The sequence below is a fragment of the Anas acuta genome, chromosome 3 (assembly GCF_963932015.1).
Source record: "Anas acuta chromosome 3, bAnaAcu1.1, whole genome shotgun sequence".
In the NCBI taxonomy this organism is placed as follows: Eukaryota; Metazoa; Chordata; class Aves; order Anseriformes; family Anatidae; genus Anas; species Anas acuta.
In genome coordinates, this window is record NC_088981.1 from 112,451,334 (window position 1) to 112,464,422 (window position 13,089).

Sequence of the window (13,089 nt, forward strand, 5' to 3'; positions counted from 1 at the left end):
AGACTCTGTGAGGGAATCCTAGCAATGATTTTGTGTTCAGCTTTATAGTACCTATTAATTACAAATTCTCATGTGGAAGAAAGATAAGCAGGCTTATGAGAAATCAAAGAAAATATGGTTAAAAAATAAAAATAAATATAAAAAATAATAATAATAAAAAAAATTATTCCTAACTTGTCTACATGACGTTAGGGTTAGTTTTTAGGGTGGAAACAGCTGAAAGCCTGACTTCACTGAATCTAATGACACATAGCTATTGATGAAAACTCAATATTTCTCTTAATCATTTAGTAGATGAATGCCAGTCTTACTCAACAAGTGTTAAATTCAGTCTTATTTACTAAAAGTCAGCTTCACAGAATGAAATTTCTTTATATTTCCACAATAAAAAATATTTTGGCAGACATGTCATTGCCTTATCATAATAATCATATAAATTTATCTCTGGACAAACTCTGGTGCCAAACAATTATAATCCTCACTGTCAAACAGAAAACAGAGGCAGAAAGATCTAGATTTGTAATAGGCATCGTTGGTTTGGTGTCTCGGTTTAAGACCCATAAGAACTCATTTTTTTCAGGATACTGAGAACTTGAAGCATCCAGAACAAATGCAAGTGACCGTTTGTAAAATTAGGCTTTAAAGGTTTTAGACTAAATTCCACTCTAAGTATTATGCCATAATAATGCCACATAAGTCATGAATGCCACTGTCAGAAATCAATTCTAGCTTTCCTGACGATTGGTGGAATCTTTCCATATTCTAAATTCTGTAGAATAACTTCTCTTCTTGTTTTTCCTGTTTACTTCTTGCTCTCTCAAAACAGTAGCAAGAGAACTATCGGGTAATACTAAAGATCCAGATACCTAAGCTTAGAGATATTATGGGATTTCTTAAATAAGGCACCTGTAGCTGCCTAATGGATATGACAAGCATCGTGAAGAAGGTCCTCCTGGGCTAAAAATGCAAACCATACAAGTTATTCCAGCATCTGTCTTTAAGCAACCAAATCAAGTCTGATGAGTCTACCTCAGACAGTGCTCAGACATCACCCTGAAGAGCTCTCAGAAAAAGTCAGAATCCGAGAAGAAAACCATCAAGTTTTCTTGAGGCAAAAACTGGCTCCAGCTCCCTCCTCTCATTTCACTGTTGAGCACCTTTGCGCTCAACAGTGAAATGGGGAAAAGACTTCAGAAACAATTTACAATGGCAATTTGAGTCTACACAATGCAGTTACGAAGGTGTGCTTTCAAACACTCATTTGTGTGTACTTCAGCATAGTCAAGTTTGGCAACCTAAGTTTAAATAATCTCATGGTTGAGTCTTCAGCCATTTCTACAAGCAGATGTTTATCTGTATTGGTAATATTCTGAGCTTAAGTCCACTTTCAGAAAGCGAATTACTAAGGTTCAGATAATTACTACTGGTTCTGACCAGTTCTGAAGTATCCTACTAAATCCTCTTCACGATGGGAAAATTAGGGATCCTATGCTGATTCTACTAGTCTTCTGAAATGAACCTCTCAAGCCAAGATGCTCATCAAAGTCACCTTTTACAGAATCAAAAATATTAGAATTATCTAATAAATCTGATTTAACAATAGAATTCAGAGGATAAAACACAATGGATAAAAGACAGAGGATTAAACTCAAAAACATACTTCTCATTTACATGCTAAGTGGGAAAATATGGGACAGGATGGACACCAGCATGAACTGTGGTTGTGTTCAGGCTCTTGCAAACACCAAACCTGCAGTTTGTTAAGTGTCACAAGAAGTGCACCGAGTAAAGCCACTTTTCCTCCTGGTTCTGTCATCAAGTCTACGAGGTCACGCAAATATATAAAGAAAGTATTGTGAAGGCAGTGGCAATTGGAGAAAGTAGAAGTTAGTTCAAAAGAAATGCTGCCGCAGCACTGCTCAAAATGGCTAGGTAGAGTATTTTTTAAATCAACAGTGAGAGTCTGGCAATAGGAAAAGGTAGGGTCAAAGGAAGCATCTGTCTATGTTCACGCTTTCTGCATTTGTAACGAACTTATGGGAAGTTTGGGGTAGTTACTTTTCGGACAGCTGTGATTGATAGCAGTGAAAAGAAAAATGGGCAAATCAGCAAATCTAAATGGATACACTATAATATCTTTCATAATGCTCTTCCTGATATTTTTTTTTATTAAAAAAAAAAAAAGAACAGTATTACAGCTCTACAACATCTGTATGCATCTACAAGATTATCCATGATTTCTTGTCTCTTGGCTTGTTTAGAAAGAACAAGATTTAATCATCATATTAACCATGCTGACAGCAGATAGTGTCAACAAATTAAATTGTTCAGTTAGCTGTATAGTTTGGGAAATTCACAAGTTAGCAGGACACTGAAAAAATTAGAGTATTTCACTATATCTTGTGGTTGCAAAGCAATCATAGTTTGGTTAATAACTAAGCTGCCTTTTTGTGATAGTTGGAGGAGGAAGACTTACCTTTCTGTAACTGTTTATAAGAGTTCTTTCCAAATAAAATAAAACCAAATATATTTGCTTTCAGAAGCTATAACCATGTTCTTTGCTTTATCTCTTGCAAACTTCTGCTAAAAGCTCTTCTCTATTTTGGATTAGAAATTCTATGGTACGCTTCACATGATATTAGTCTGGCATTTGTGAGTGGCAAAGGAGAGAGGTAAAATTAGGTAAAGAGAATAATATCCCAAACATCTAGTTCCGTTCATAAAAGTATTGCCCTTAGTTTTAACACTAAGAAAATTATAACTTCACATGCTCTTTTACTTTTTTTTTTCTGTTCCTAGCTTTTGAGGTCAAGTACTACTGTTTCCTTGATGTTTATGCTCCTCCATATAATTTTCATGGAGATGAATTTCCTCCAGATTCAGAATAATTTTTCTTTTCTAAAAACTCTGCAAAAATGGAAAATTTCTTCATAATTTTTCAAAGCTGAGATCAAGTGTGTTTTTTCTATAATAATTACTTTGAGCTTCATTCTTTTCTAAATGCATTTTTTAAGCTAAATAACAATATATGCCACATAAAACAATAGCTCATAGAAAAATAACCCCAATTTGTGACATCAGAGACAGACAACTTACACTTTTTTATCAGGTGAGAAATTTAAATAAAGAATTTGTTTGACTGCTCTGGACAATGGAATTGCCATTTGCATAGAAAAAATGATGGCAAAACCTCATAACCCATCAGTGTTTTACCACAAGCTCAGTTCTATTACATTTTAGTTGAGGTTCAAAGTTGTCTAAAGAAACCAATCTCTTCTTTCTCCAACCCTAAATGTGTCACTTGAGAGTTCAGCTTCCAATAGGAGCAGTATCTAACACACAACTAATTTTAGAATATAAAGTGCTCCTCACCATATTGGAATACATATAATTTAAAATAACTGTAAACCTAAACTTTGCAAAAACAGAAAATTCAAGCACTAACAAAAAAGCATAATTTGTAATTGAAAGAAAATAATATTTAAAAGAAAAAAAAACTTTTTTGTCTTTCCAAAAAGAGACAGAAATTACTAAGTTTTATTTCCCAAGAGCATTATGCCACTTTTATAAAGAAAATTACAGTCACCACAAATTGCTCTCAACAATTCCAAAGCTTCTTCATTTGACCACTTGAAAATCAAAGTTCTTTAAGATTATAAATATAACTTTTTATAACTCTGTTATTACGTACTGTGAATGGGGAAAGGGGGCCAATCTTGTGGCCATAGCGTCGAATGGCCTCTCTGATGTGGCTGGGCTGGATGGCATCGCTTTGAGCCTCTATACCACAGGCTGCAGTGCTCTGCAACAGAAAAACACATAAATTGTTACTAAATCAAAAACACACAACAGACCTACAGTGCATAAAGTATGAAAATAAACCTTTATAAAATGGACCAATTTTTTTTTTCCTGAGGATACACATCATTGCTGCCACACACTACATTAGAGAAAAAAAGCTATTAACAAATCAAAGAGGACTTTTACATGAACTTTGCTTAAGAGACCCAAAGAACACCATATTTGTCCTCTTAAATCTTTCACCTAGTGCTGCTGTATGTTGCAATTGAAAAGAGCAGCAAATGTTCTAACTAAAATGAAAGGGTCATATAAGTCATACTGCAATAACCACAGAAACTATTTTTAAAACATTTCAGGCTTTCATTATGATGTCAAGGGGTGGGGAAAATATTGAACAAATACCCAAAGTGGAAAGCAATTTGACACCAAAATCACCATTGAGTAATATCAGATTGAAATTTGAAGATGAAACATGTGACGTTATGATGTTAGAGGGATGAAAAAATATTTTAATTATCTCAAACTGGAATGTTTTCAAATTTTAAATAATTTTTTGGGGGGTGATGAGCCCTGAATGGGAAAAATAAGATTTCACTGCTACCAGTTCACTGATTTTACAAAAGCATCCCCAAGATTTTAAAATAAAAAGTTCCTTTTTTCCCCTTTCTAGTCAAATGGTAATGTTCATTTAGGCTTCATCCAGACATGGCTGTTTGCCAGAATTCAGGTGACTTACCAGAATGATGTCTGCTTGGTAATAAATTCATGAAAATAGTATTAGTGAATGCACCAAGAACAAAAACTTACGTTATACACTGAAATTAAATGTACACATGTACCAGCTTTCCCCATATATTTTACACTACATGTTAATGCTTTAAAACTTGGGGTATTTTTTACAAAAGAAATTTCTAGAGTGCCGAGTCCACTGAAACCTACGTACCTACATACAGAATTATTCATAATAAGATGGTGGATTCTTCCCTGTTCATTGACATTTGTAACGGAATGTGAAACTCAAATATTTTTTGCTGGAATGGGTCTTCGTGGACTAAAAATAACATTCTCCACCAAATTAACTCAATAACTCAATGCCTCAGTTATATCTAGTACATACCTAACCAAATTGGATATGTCATGGGAACATTTAATTAAAATTGTGCACTTCTTAGAATTTAATTATTTTAAAAGGCATTAAGATAAACAACAGAAATTTTAAATAAACTCACAAAACTAGTGAAATACAATGTATCAAAAATTTAATCCCCATCTACATTTTTGTTCCTAGGAATAATAATGGAAATTGCCCAGAGAAGCAAAACATATTCAAATACAATACAAAAAAAAAAGGAAGAGGAGAAAGCAGTCTAAATGTATTCAGAAAGATTTTAGGATTCACTACAGGCTTTCTAAATACAATGTAAGAGCAGCAGAGACAAAGTTGAACATACTGGAATTATCTAAGGCCCTGATGACACCTGAAGGAGAAAAATCTTTTTCTAACTGTCAGTATAAAAATTACCAGTAAAATTCAGTGAAAAATAAGTATTGATTGTAAAAGAATAACACACATGAAAAAATCATAAGTCATTCCATTGTTGTGCAGCAAAACGATTGCTGCCATCACATTTCTTTCTTTAAAAGAAAAAAAAAAAAGAGCTCTAAGTGGTTAACACAGAGCTTCCTAACCAGTTTATTTAATCAAATCTATTTCCCCTGTGGTTTTAAGGTACATATAGTCATAGAATACCAAGGACCTACAACAGAAGACAGGAATTGTAATATTTACTTTTCATACACCGAATGTGAGACGTCCATATTTTATGCAAAGTTAACAAATATTTAGATTGAATGCAACCAATTGGCATAAAAATATAGGTGATCAGGCAAAGCTGTCATAGGCAAAGGAAGCAGCTGCCTAAGGCTGCAGAGAGCAAGACAATCGGAACAACCTCTTTGCCTACTTTGTTTATACCTTGAGCCTCAAAACCTACTCTAGCTGCTACTGTCAGAGAAGGGGTTGGTTATCTGGATTGGTGTCTTCTACTGCAGCTGTAGAGGAACAGCTTGTCTTAGAAGCAGCAACTGTCACCTCAACAAAACACAGAGTAGTCTTATCTAAGTTCTGACCGAAAAAATATTGAACATGTTTGTCCATACTATAACATCAGTAGTTAGCATGCGATGTAGCTTAAAATCAATGTGAATTAATATTTAAAATGATACACATCATATCCTCAAGATGTTTTGGTTTCTTTGTCTTTTTTCATACTTCTGCACCAAATACCTTTTTTCTTTTCCTTTGTTTGGATTTGGTAGAGTCCTGTCCTATTCCTCCATTCCCCAGGGCTCCTGATGGTGTTTTCCCAAGATGTTGCTGTCCTGCTGGAGCTGGGGGGGTAGGCGTAGGGGGTGGTGTGTTTTCAGGAGAATCAAGACTGGTCTTCACACTTGTAGCCTGTCCTAAAAGATGTGGCTATCAAAACAAGATGTCAAACAGCTGTTATATAATCAAATCACAACATAGAGTTATTGTCTTCTTAGATTTACTCTTAGAAGAGATGCAATGAAGCATTAAGTTTGCTAATTCTAGCAACTACTGTAATATCTATATCGCAGCAATGCATGACATACAGCACATATTGTACTGTCGCCTATTGTACTTGTCACCTACTGCTGACAAGTATGGGTGTGAACTTTAACGTCCCAATCTGCAACAGAGAGAGAAGGAATTTTCACCCAAGTAAAGAGAAGTTACATTTAAATGTAAAGATGCTGTTAAGAATTTAATTTTTGGAGCTATAATTTAATGTCTTTCCTCTTACATCTGTTATTTCAATGTTAGTAAACTCCATAATAGAAGACCATACCAAAACTAGATTTCAAGATAACCTACACTGAATGCAACAGTCTACCAAACACATGTAATACTAAAATATAAAATGCATTTATTCTCACACCCCTGCAATAATAATTACATGTATATAAATACATGAGAAATCAACATTTACCTCATTTGAGTTGTGATACTGTATGAAGGTGGCAGATATGGCATGACTGAAGGGGTCACCAGCCTTAGGAACCATGTCCTGTTTAACCAGAAGGGCCATGTCTACCAACTGCAGGAGGAAAAAGAGCTAATATTAAATAGGTAGGCTTACTGACGTGGTACTCACTATGAATGCAACTATAACAAAGAAGAGAGATAGGAGTTGTGGGTTGAGGCACATTATTCTCAGTATTTCTCAGTAGAAAACAAGATTACTGAGATATTTTAGCCTAAGGAACTGTCCTTTTCCACTTCTGTAAATATATGGAGTAATTTATCTACCCAAGAGGGCTTGGCTTGGCACTAAGGTAACATTTTGTTTTCCAGGAAATCCTGCTTTTTAATCCAACTGTGCAATAGGGTTTAATGAACCTCAGCGCACTGCCAAAGGTCACATAGCAAAGTATGTGGTTTCAGTTTGGACTTGAATAAAGTTCGTGCTGGACTCCGCTCCCTTCTGTAAGCATTAGAAAACATTTCTATTTGTGCATCAGATGGATGAATATGGTATAGCACTCATCTGTCATATAGTAAATTGAAAGATAGATAGGAATTCTATTAACTTCTTGCTTCCAAAGGTGCCTACTATACAGTCACCTGAGTTTGAAGTACGTCCAAGAGTTACCAATTCATACTGTTTAACTAGAGTTCAACCTGTAGGGTATACTTCCTTACCTGTGCCACAGTCTCATATGCTAAATACGCCAAAATCTCCATTGCAACTGCATTTGGCTTTATTTCCATACTGCTACAATCCAGCCAGTCACGAAACTTGGATGCTTTTTTTGCTGTCAGTTCAAATCATAAGGGAAAAAGAAAATGTTAGCAGCAGGGAGGCAAAATAAAGCATTTTTCCGGTCACAGAAAATACTGCCAATGTTAAACATGGAGTGTTAATGCAGTTTGATCGGCCAGGGAAGGAATTCAAAATGGAAGTACCGAGGAAAGTTGATTATTTCATACACAACATCTTGGAAACCCATGAGCAGCATGGAGGAAAGAGAAAAATAGAGATGATCGATCACACAAGAGATTTCAGAACAAGGAAGAGTCTACCTCAGAGGACAGTAGATAGGACAAATCTGATCTTGAATGTACTGAATGGTAAATAGGATTGCGTCACATTTTTGATGAATGACAGAAAAAGGCACTAGAAGAACTCAACGCAAATCTGAGGCTTGGAACCCAGATAAAATTATATAATTGAGTTAACAACAGCAAAGACAAATAAAGAAGGACAGAAGAAGAACTGGGAAGTTCTGTGTTAACAGTGCAGGGATTAGGTGCTGACAAGCCAGCCAAAATGATTTGTAGAGGAGTGTTTTTAAAATGTGTGTTGGATATAAAGACATAAGGATAGATGTAGATCTGCAAATGATCAGCATTCAGACAAGAACTTCACACTGCTAATGGATGAGATCACTTAGGAGAAAGTACAGAGAAAAATATGGAACAAAGAAACATGAGAGACTTGCTGAGAGAGTAAAAGGAAGAACAAGAGATATGAAAATGGAACAGAAAAACCATCATGGAAATTCACAGAAGAACCAAAAAAAAAAGGATGATCTTACTTAAGGCAGTGGCAGACAAGCTGATCACAGAAAGAAACCAGTTATACAGTGGTCTTAAAGAGAGCTGTTTGTGAAGACAGGACAAACAAAATGTAGTAAATACAAGCTGGGAGAACCGTTTGAAACAGTTTCTTTAAAGGAAGCTTCCTTCATTAAAGAATAAAAAGCAGAAAACCAAATGTCAATAATCATTATTTTTTAGGAGGGAATGAGATCCTATGGTGCTTGATCCTTTGATGGACCTTTCCTTTTGCCTGTCTTTAAAACCACACAGAAATATGTGGTGCTCTAATTAGGAATATATATTGTCAGAACAGATCTCTTGGAGTCCAGGATTTGTGACCCAATTCTCATGGGTTTATATAACAATAAAAAGGATTTGTTACTTTAGACAATATTTTTTTTATTGATAAATTAAACTTTTAATAGAATAATGAGACAATAAGCATAAATCATCTTTGTGTTAGTTTTGAACGAATGTTCTGCATGGCCTTTAGAATGTGCTATCTAGTTGAGTTCAAATTATGTAATTAAATTTGTGAGTGAGTCTCTTTTTCTACTATTTTCTAAACACTGTAATTATCATTTATTAATGACATTAAATGTCAGTGAAAAAGAATTGTATAGACACAGTTATTTAAAAACACTATGAAAACACTGTCAAGGGTGTTTTTATAGATCACAGTCCACTGGTCAGCAACGTTTGATGTGATTTTGCAAATTTAAGATTTGTATTTGTTCTGTCTCCAGATGACAATGTTCGGGTTTTAAAAACGACTCTATCGCAAACCTCTCATTTGCTGAAGTCACCCTAATCTGAGCTATCATTGATCTAATGGCTCACAGATGTATGATGCCAAATTATAACTAAGCTTACAAAACATACTGAATTAGGAAAAGAAATGCTTACAAAACATGTTTTCTAACATTTGCTGACACAGAACAGTATTTCGAATGTGTCATTTATTTGCCATAAATGACTCACTCTTTCTTCGAATTTAAGTGTCCTGCTAGGAAGAACAAGATAAGGTCTCTCATTTAAAGACACCATTGTGTTCTAGTGTGCGTTGTAGGATCATGTGCTGTTTTGTCATGACTTTTACTGGCTCCCTCACCTCACTTTCTCTGACATTTGACCTAAAACCTTAGTCATCACTTAACCGCTTCTGTAATGATGTTTTGCTACATGATCAAGCCCATTAATTTACAGCTCATTATAGTTGTGGCCCACAAGTACTTCTAGTAAGTTGGTTTTCAGTGCTAGTAAAGCCCTAATTCTGTCATCATGTTATTAGTGTTGGAATGGCGTATACTGATGAATTTGGCTAATGTTGAATAAATTCCACAGCAGGAGCTTACAGCTTAAAATAGAAAAAGACTCTTTAGTAAGTTCTTTGTGTCTCTGCGGATACAAAAATAAAAGCAAAACTTGCTGCTCTTCCCTAATTTTAGATGCATTCCTAAGAACCTGCAACCATGAAACTTTATTAATGTGCTGACTGTAACAACACCATGACAGACTTCAGGCAAGTACGGGTGTTTTAATCCATTAACTCTTTACAAGTTCTATCTTTGCAGCAGTCCCCACCAGCACAGTATTTGAGCACACAGAAAGCCTGGTAAATAGTCAAATAAAATACTCTGCCAGACAGCCTAAAAACTATGCTAAATTAACCGGTCCCAGGAGCTATGAGGACAAAGAATTTAAAGTTTTGTTATTGTGGATGAAACAAAAGTGCTTTCAAAGAATATGAGGTTCTGCTGTGTTCTCTATTACATGAAATAATAATTTAACATCTTATTACAATACAGACGTTATAATACTTACAAAAACTCAATTGCCGACTTTCACAAAATTCTGCATACTGGACTGAGTCCATCATTCGTGTTTGTCTTTCTGCTCTCTGACAAAAGAGTAGAAGTACATGATGTACCTTATTCCAGCAAGAACTGCATTCACAACAGAAATTATAGCAGCACAGCACAGCACCCCTGCCATAACCTTCAACTAACCCCCACCCCCCAAATTAAACATGCATTGAACAGTTTCAGATGCAGAAATATAAACCACAGATTGCTTATTAGCCTTGTGCATTATGCTTCCCAGAGGAGTGTGTCAATTCTCATTTTAAAGATCTGCTTGCACACTCCTCACCTAAGACAGTGCAACGGGGTTGTTAGGAAAGGTGCCGAGCGCTCTTGACCTCACCCATTTAAACATCGAGATGCACAATTTAGACTAAAGCACATGAGCAGTCTGCCTACATGTTTGCAGATGACCAGAAAAATAAAACATTCTCCTAGACTGAGGCCAATGTATCCTGCACTGAGCAGAACCAAAACTGTGTGCTTTTAAGATGGGAGCATTATCATCATTGGAATTAATAAATTACATCACATTAAAGGTGCACCAGACAGAGAAGAATATTGAAGTACCCCTTCCCATGCAGACATTCAATACATAAGTGGTAAATAATATAATAACTGTTAAATGTGTATGTCTTGGTTTCTTTCACTGTTAATCTATGCTTAGTTTTTCATGCTTCTAAACACCAAATTGAGAAGAAACAAAAAATAGAGTTTAAGAAAAATGTTTTAAAATGTTATCTACTGTATTAAAGTGTAAATGAAAAGCCTGTATTACAAAAAAGTCAAGATTACGTACAGCCTCTTCTGTGTATTACTATGCAGTAACTGAATCATGCTTGAAGCAGCACTGGAGTACATGTCTAAGAATGAGCACATGCCCAAGTTTTGTTTACTTCAAGAGAGCAGAGTTCATTTTCACAAGGTAAGGATCTGGTCTCTAGAAGAGATTAAATCCTTCACATATTAGGGGCAGGAAGTGGTAGTTAGATTAAAGAGAATGATTATCCTTTTCAGAAGCAGACAGTTTAATCAAGTCTATTAAACAGGGAAGGCATATTGTCTTACACGTCAAGGAAAGGAATACAACTATCTTCCAAACATAAAATAAAACATTAAACCTGGTAAGAGCAGAACTATAACTAAGGATTCAAAGTGCTATCAGGAGGGGCTGATGCCACTGAGACTGTACTGCAGGGAGCCCACACATCTCAAATCATCATGCACACAGAAGGTAAAGTAGAAGGCGTGTTTGCATTACAAACAAAAACCAAACAAAACACACACACACAAATTTTGCTGTGAATTCCCAAGCTCTTTTACATCTGGTAAAATCAAAATTGCAGAGTTCTTTAACCTGGTTTACTGGAAAAGAACAGGGCTGTTAATGAGAGTATTTGAAGACTGGTTGTACAAAATGATTTTTTTTAACACTTTCTTGTATCAGAAAAAAAGAAAAATCAGTACTTCAAAACCACAGTTTCTTCTTCTCTGTTAGGTCATTCTTTATGGCACTCCAATCCATCAGTTATGAGATGGTGGTGGTGGACAACACATTCAATTTAGCAGTGAACTGAATGACTAACTGTGCAGGAACATAATTGAATATTCCTTCTTTCTTTTCATCTCTACCCAGCCACTCATTTCTATTGTATTTTGACTCTTAATCACCAGGATGGAAACTGCTACTTAAGTATTTTTCTGTTCCTCTTCTATGCATCCTTCCGGCATCTCTACTACATTTTCTGGATCTGTCTGAAAATTTTTACTTATCTGAAACAGCAATCTATTCTATCAAGACATTAAGTCTAAATTTATTTTATATCCTTTAAGAAAAAATGTCACAATAACTTCAATCCTCATCCAGCATGATCAGAACAGAGATCTGCTTTGCCTCAGAATTAATTCAGCTATACTTTTCAAGACAGAAAGAACCCCCAGGATCATCTAATCTGATCTTCTGCATAGCACAAGACACTTCTCACATAATACATACTAGAATTTGCAGTTCTAGAATTTCTTGCATAATTTTACTATATTTGTTGAAATACATCTAATTTTGATTTAAATATTTCACATATTAAGATATATTTTCTTCAAATTATTTTAAATGGTAACTTTTTATGAAATGTGGTTTAAATTCTGCAATCATTTGTGCCTTTGCCAGTCACAAATTACTAGTTGGGTACTGCCAGATAACAATGAAATAATTTAACCATATGTGGGTAATCAAATGGACTGAACTTCTCTAAATATGACAAAGTTTTGAAATCTTACACATGGAAATGTGCAGGCTCACAGAAGTGTTGCCTGAGATCTGGCTTCAGCAATCCTCCCTCTGGAGGTCTCTGGCCCAATCTCTGCTTTGAAAGAGTGCAGTGCCTACACTGGATCAAATCAGCCATGGCTTACTCTAGCAAAGTCTTGAAAACCTTGATTTTGTATCTCCTCTGGGTAGCCTGCTCCAGTGTTGCGTAGTGAAAAAGGTTTTTGCTCACAGAATCACAGAACTGTAGGGGTTGGTAGGGACCTCAAGAGATCGTCAGGTCCAACCCCCCTGCCAAAGCAGGGTCCCTAGAGCAGGTTGCCCAGGTAGGCGTCCAGATGGGCCTGGAATATCTCCAGAGAAGAAGACTCCACAACCTCCTTGGGCAGCCTGTCCCAGTGCTCCGTCACCCTCACCATGAAGAAGTTCTTTCGTGTGTTGGTGTGGAACTTCCTGGGCTCCATTTTGTGGCCATTGCCCCTTGTCCTGTCCCCACAAACCACTGCAAAGAGCTTGGCCAAATCCCTCTGTGTCCC

At 35.8% G+C, this 13,089-nt stretch overlaps 1 protein-coding gene across 4 annotated transcripts in view; it reads right to left on the bottom strand.

The window, feature by feature from the left end:
• Window positions 1-13,089, bottom strand: part of SUPT3H (SPT3 homolog, SAGA and STAGA complex component) — a 279,570-nt gene that overhangs the window by 53,214 nt on the left and 213,267 nt on the right. For all 4 annotated transcript variants that reach the window (XM_068678801.1, XM_068678800.1, XM_068678803.1 and 1 more), the window contains 5 exons: window positions 10,250-10,325; window positions 7,526-7,638; window positions 6,813-6,920; window positions 6,089-6,277; window positions 3,692-3,802 (listed from right to left, as the gene is read on the bottom strand). In XM_068678801.1, the coding sequence (XP_068534902.1) occupies window positions 3,692-3,802; window positions 6,089-6,277; window positions 6,813-6,920; window positions 7,526-7,638; window positions 10,250-10,325 (597 nt within the window). The remainder of the gene's footprint in view (window positions 1-3,691; window positions 3,803-6,088; window positions 6,278-6,812; window positions 6,921-7,525; window positions 7,639-10,249; window positions 10,326-13,089) is intronic.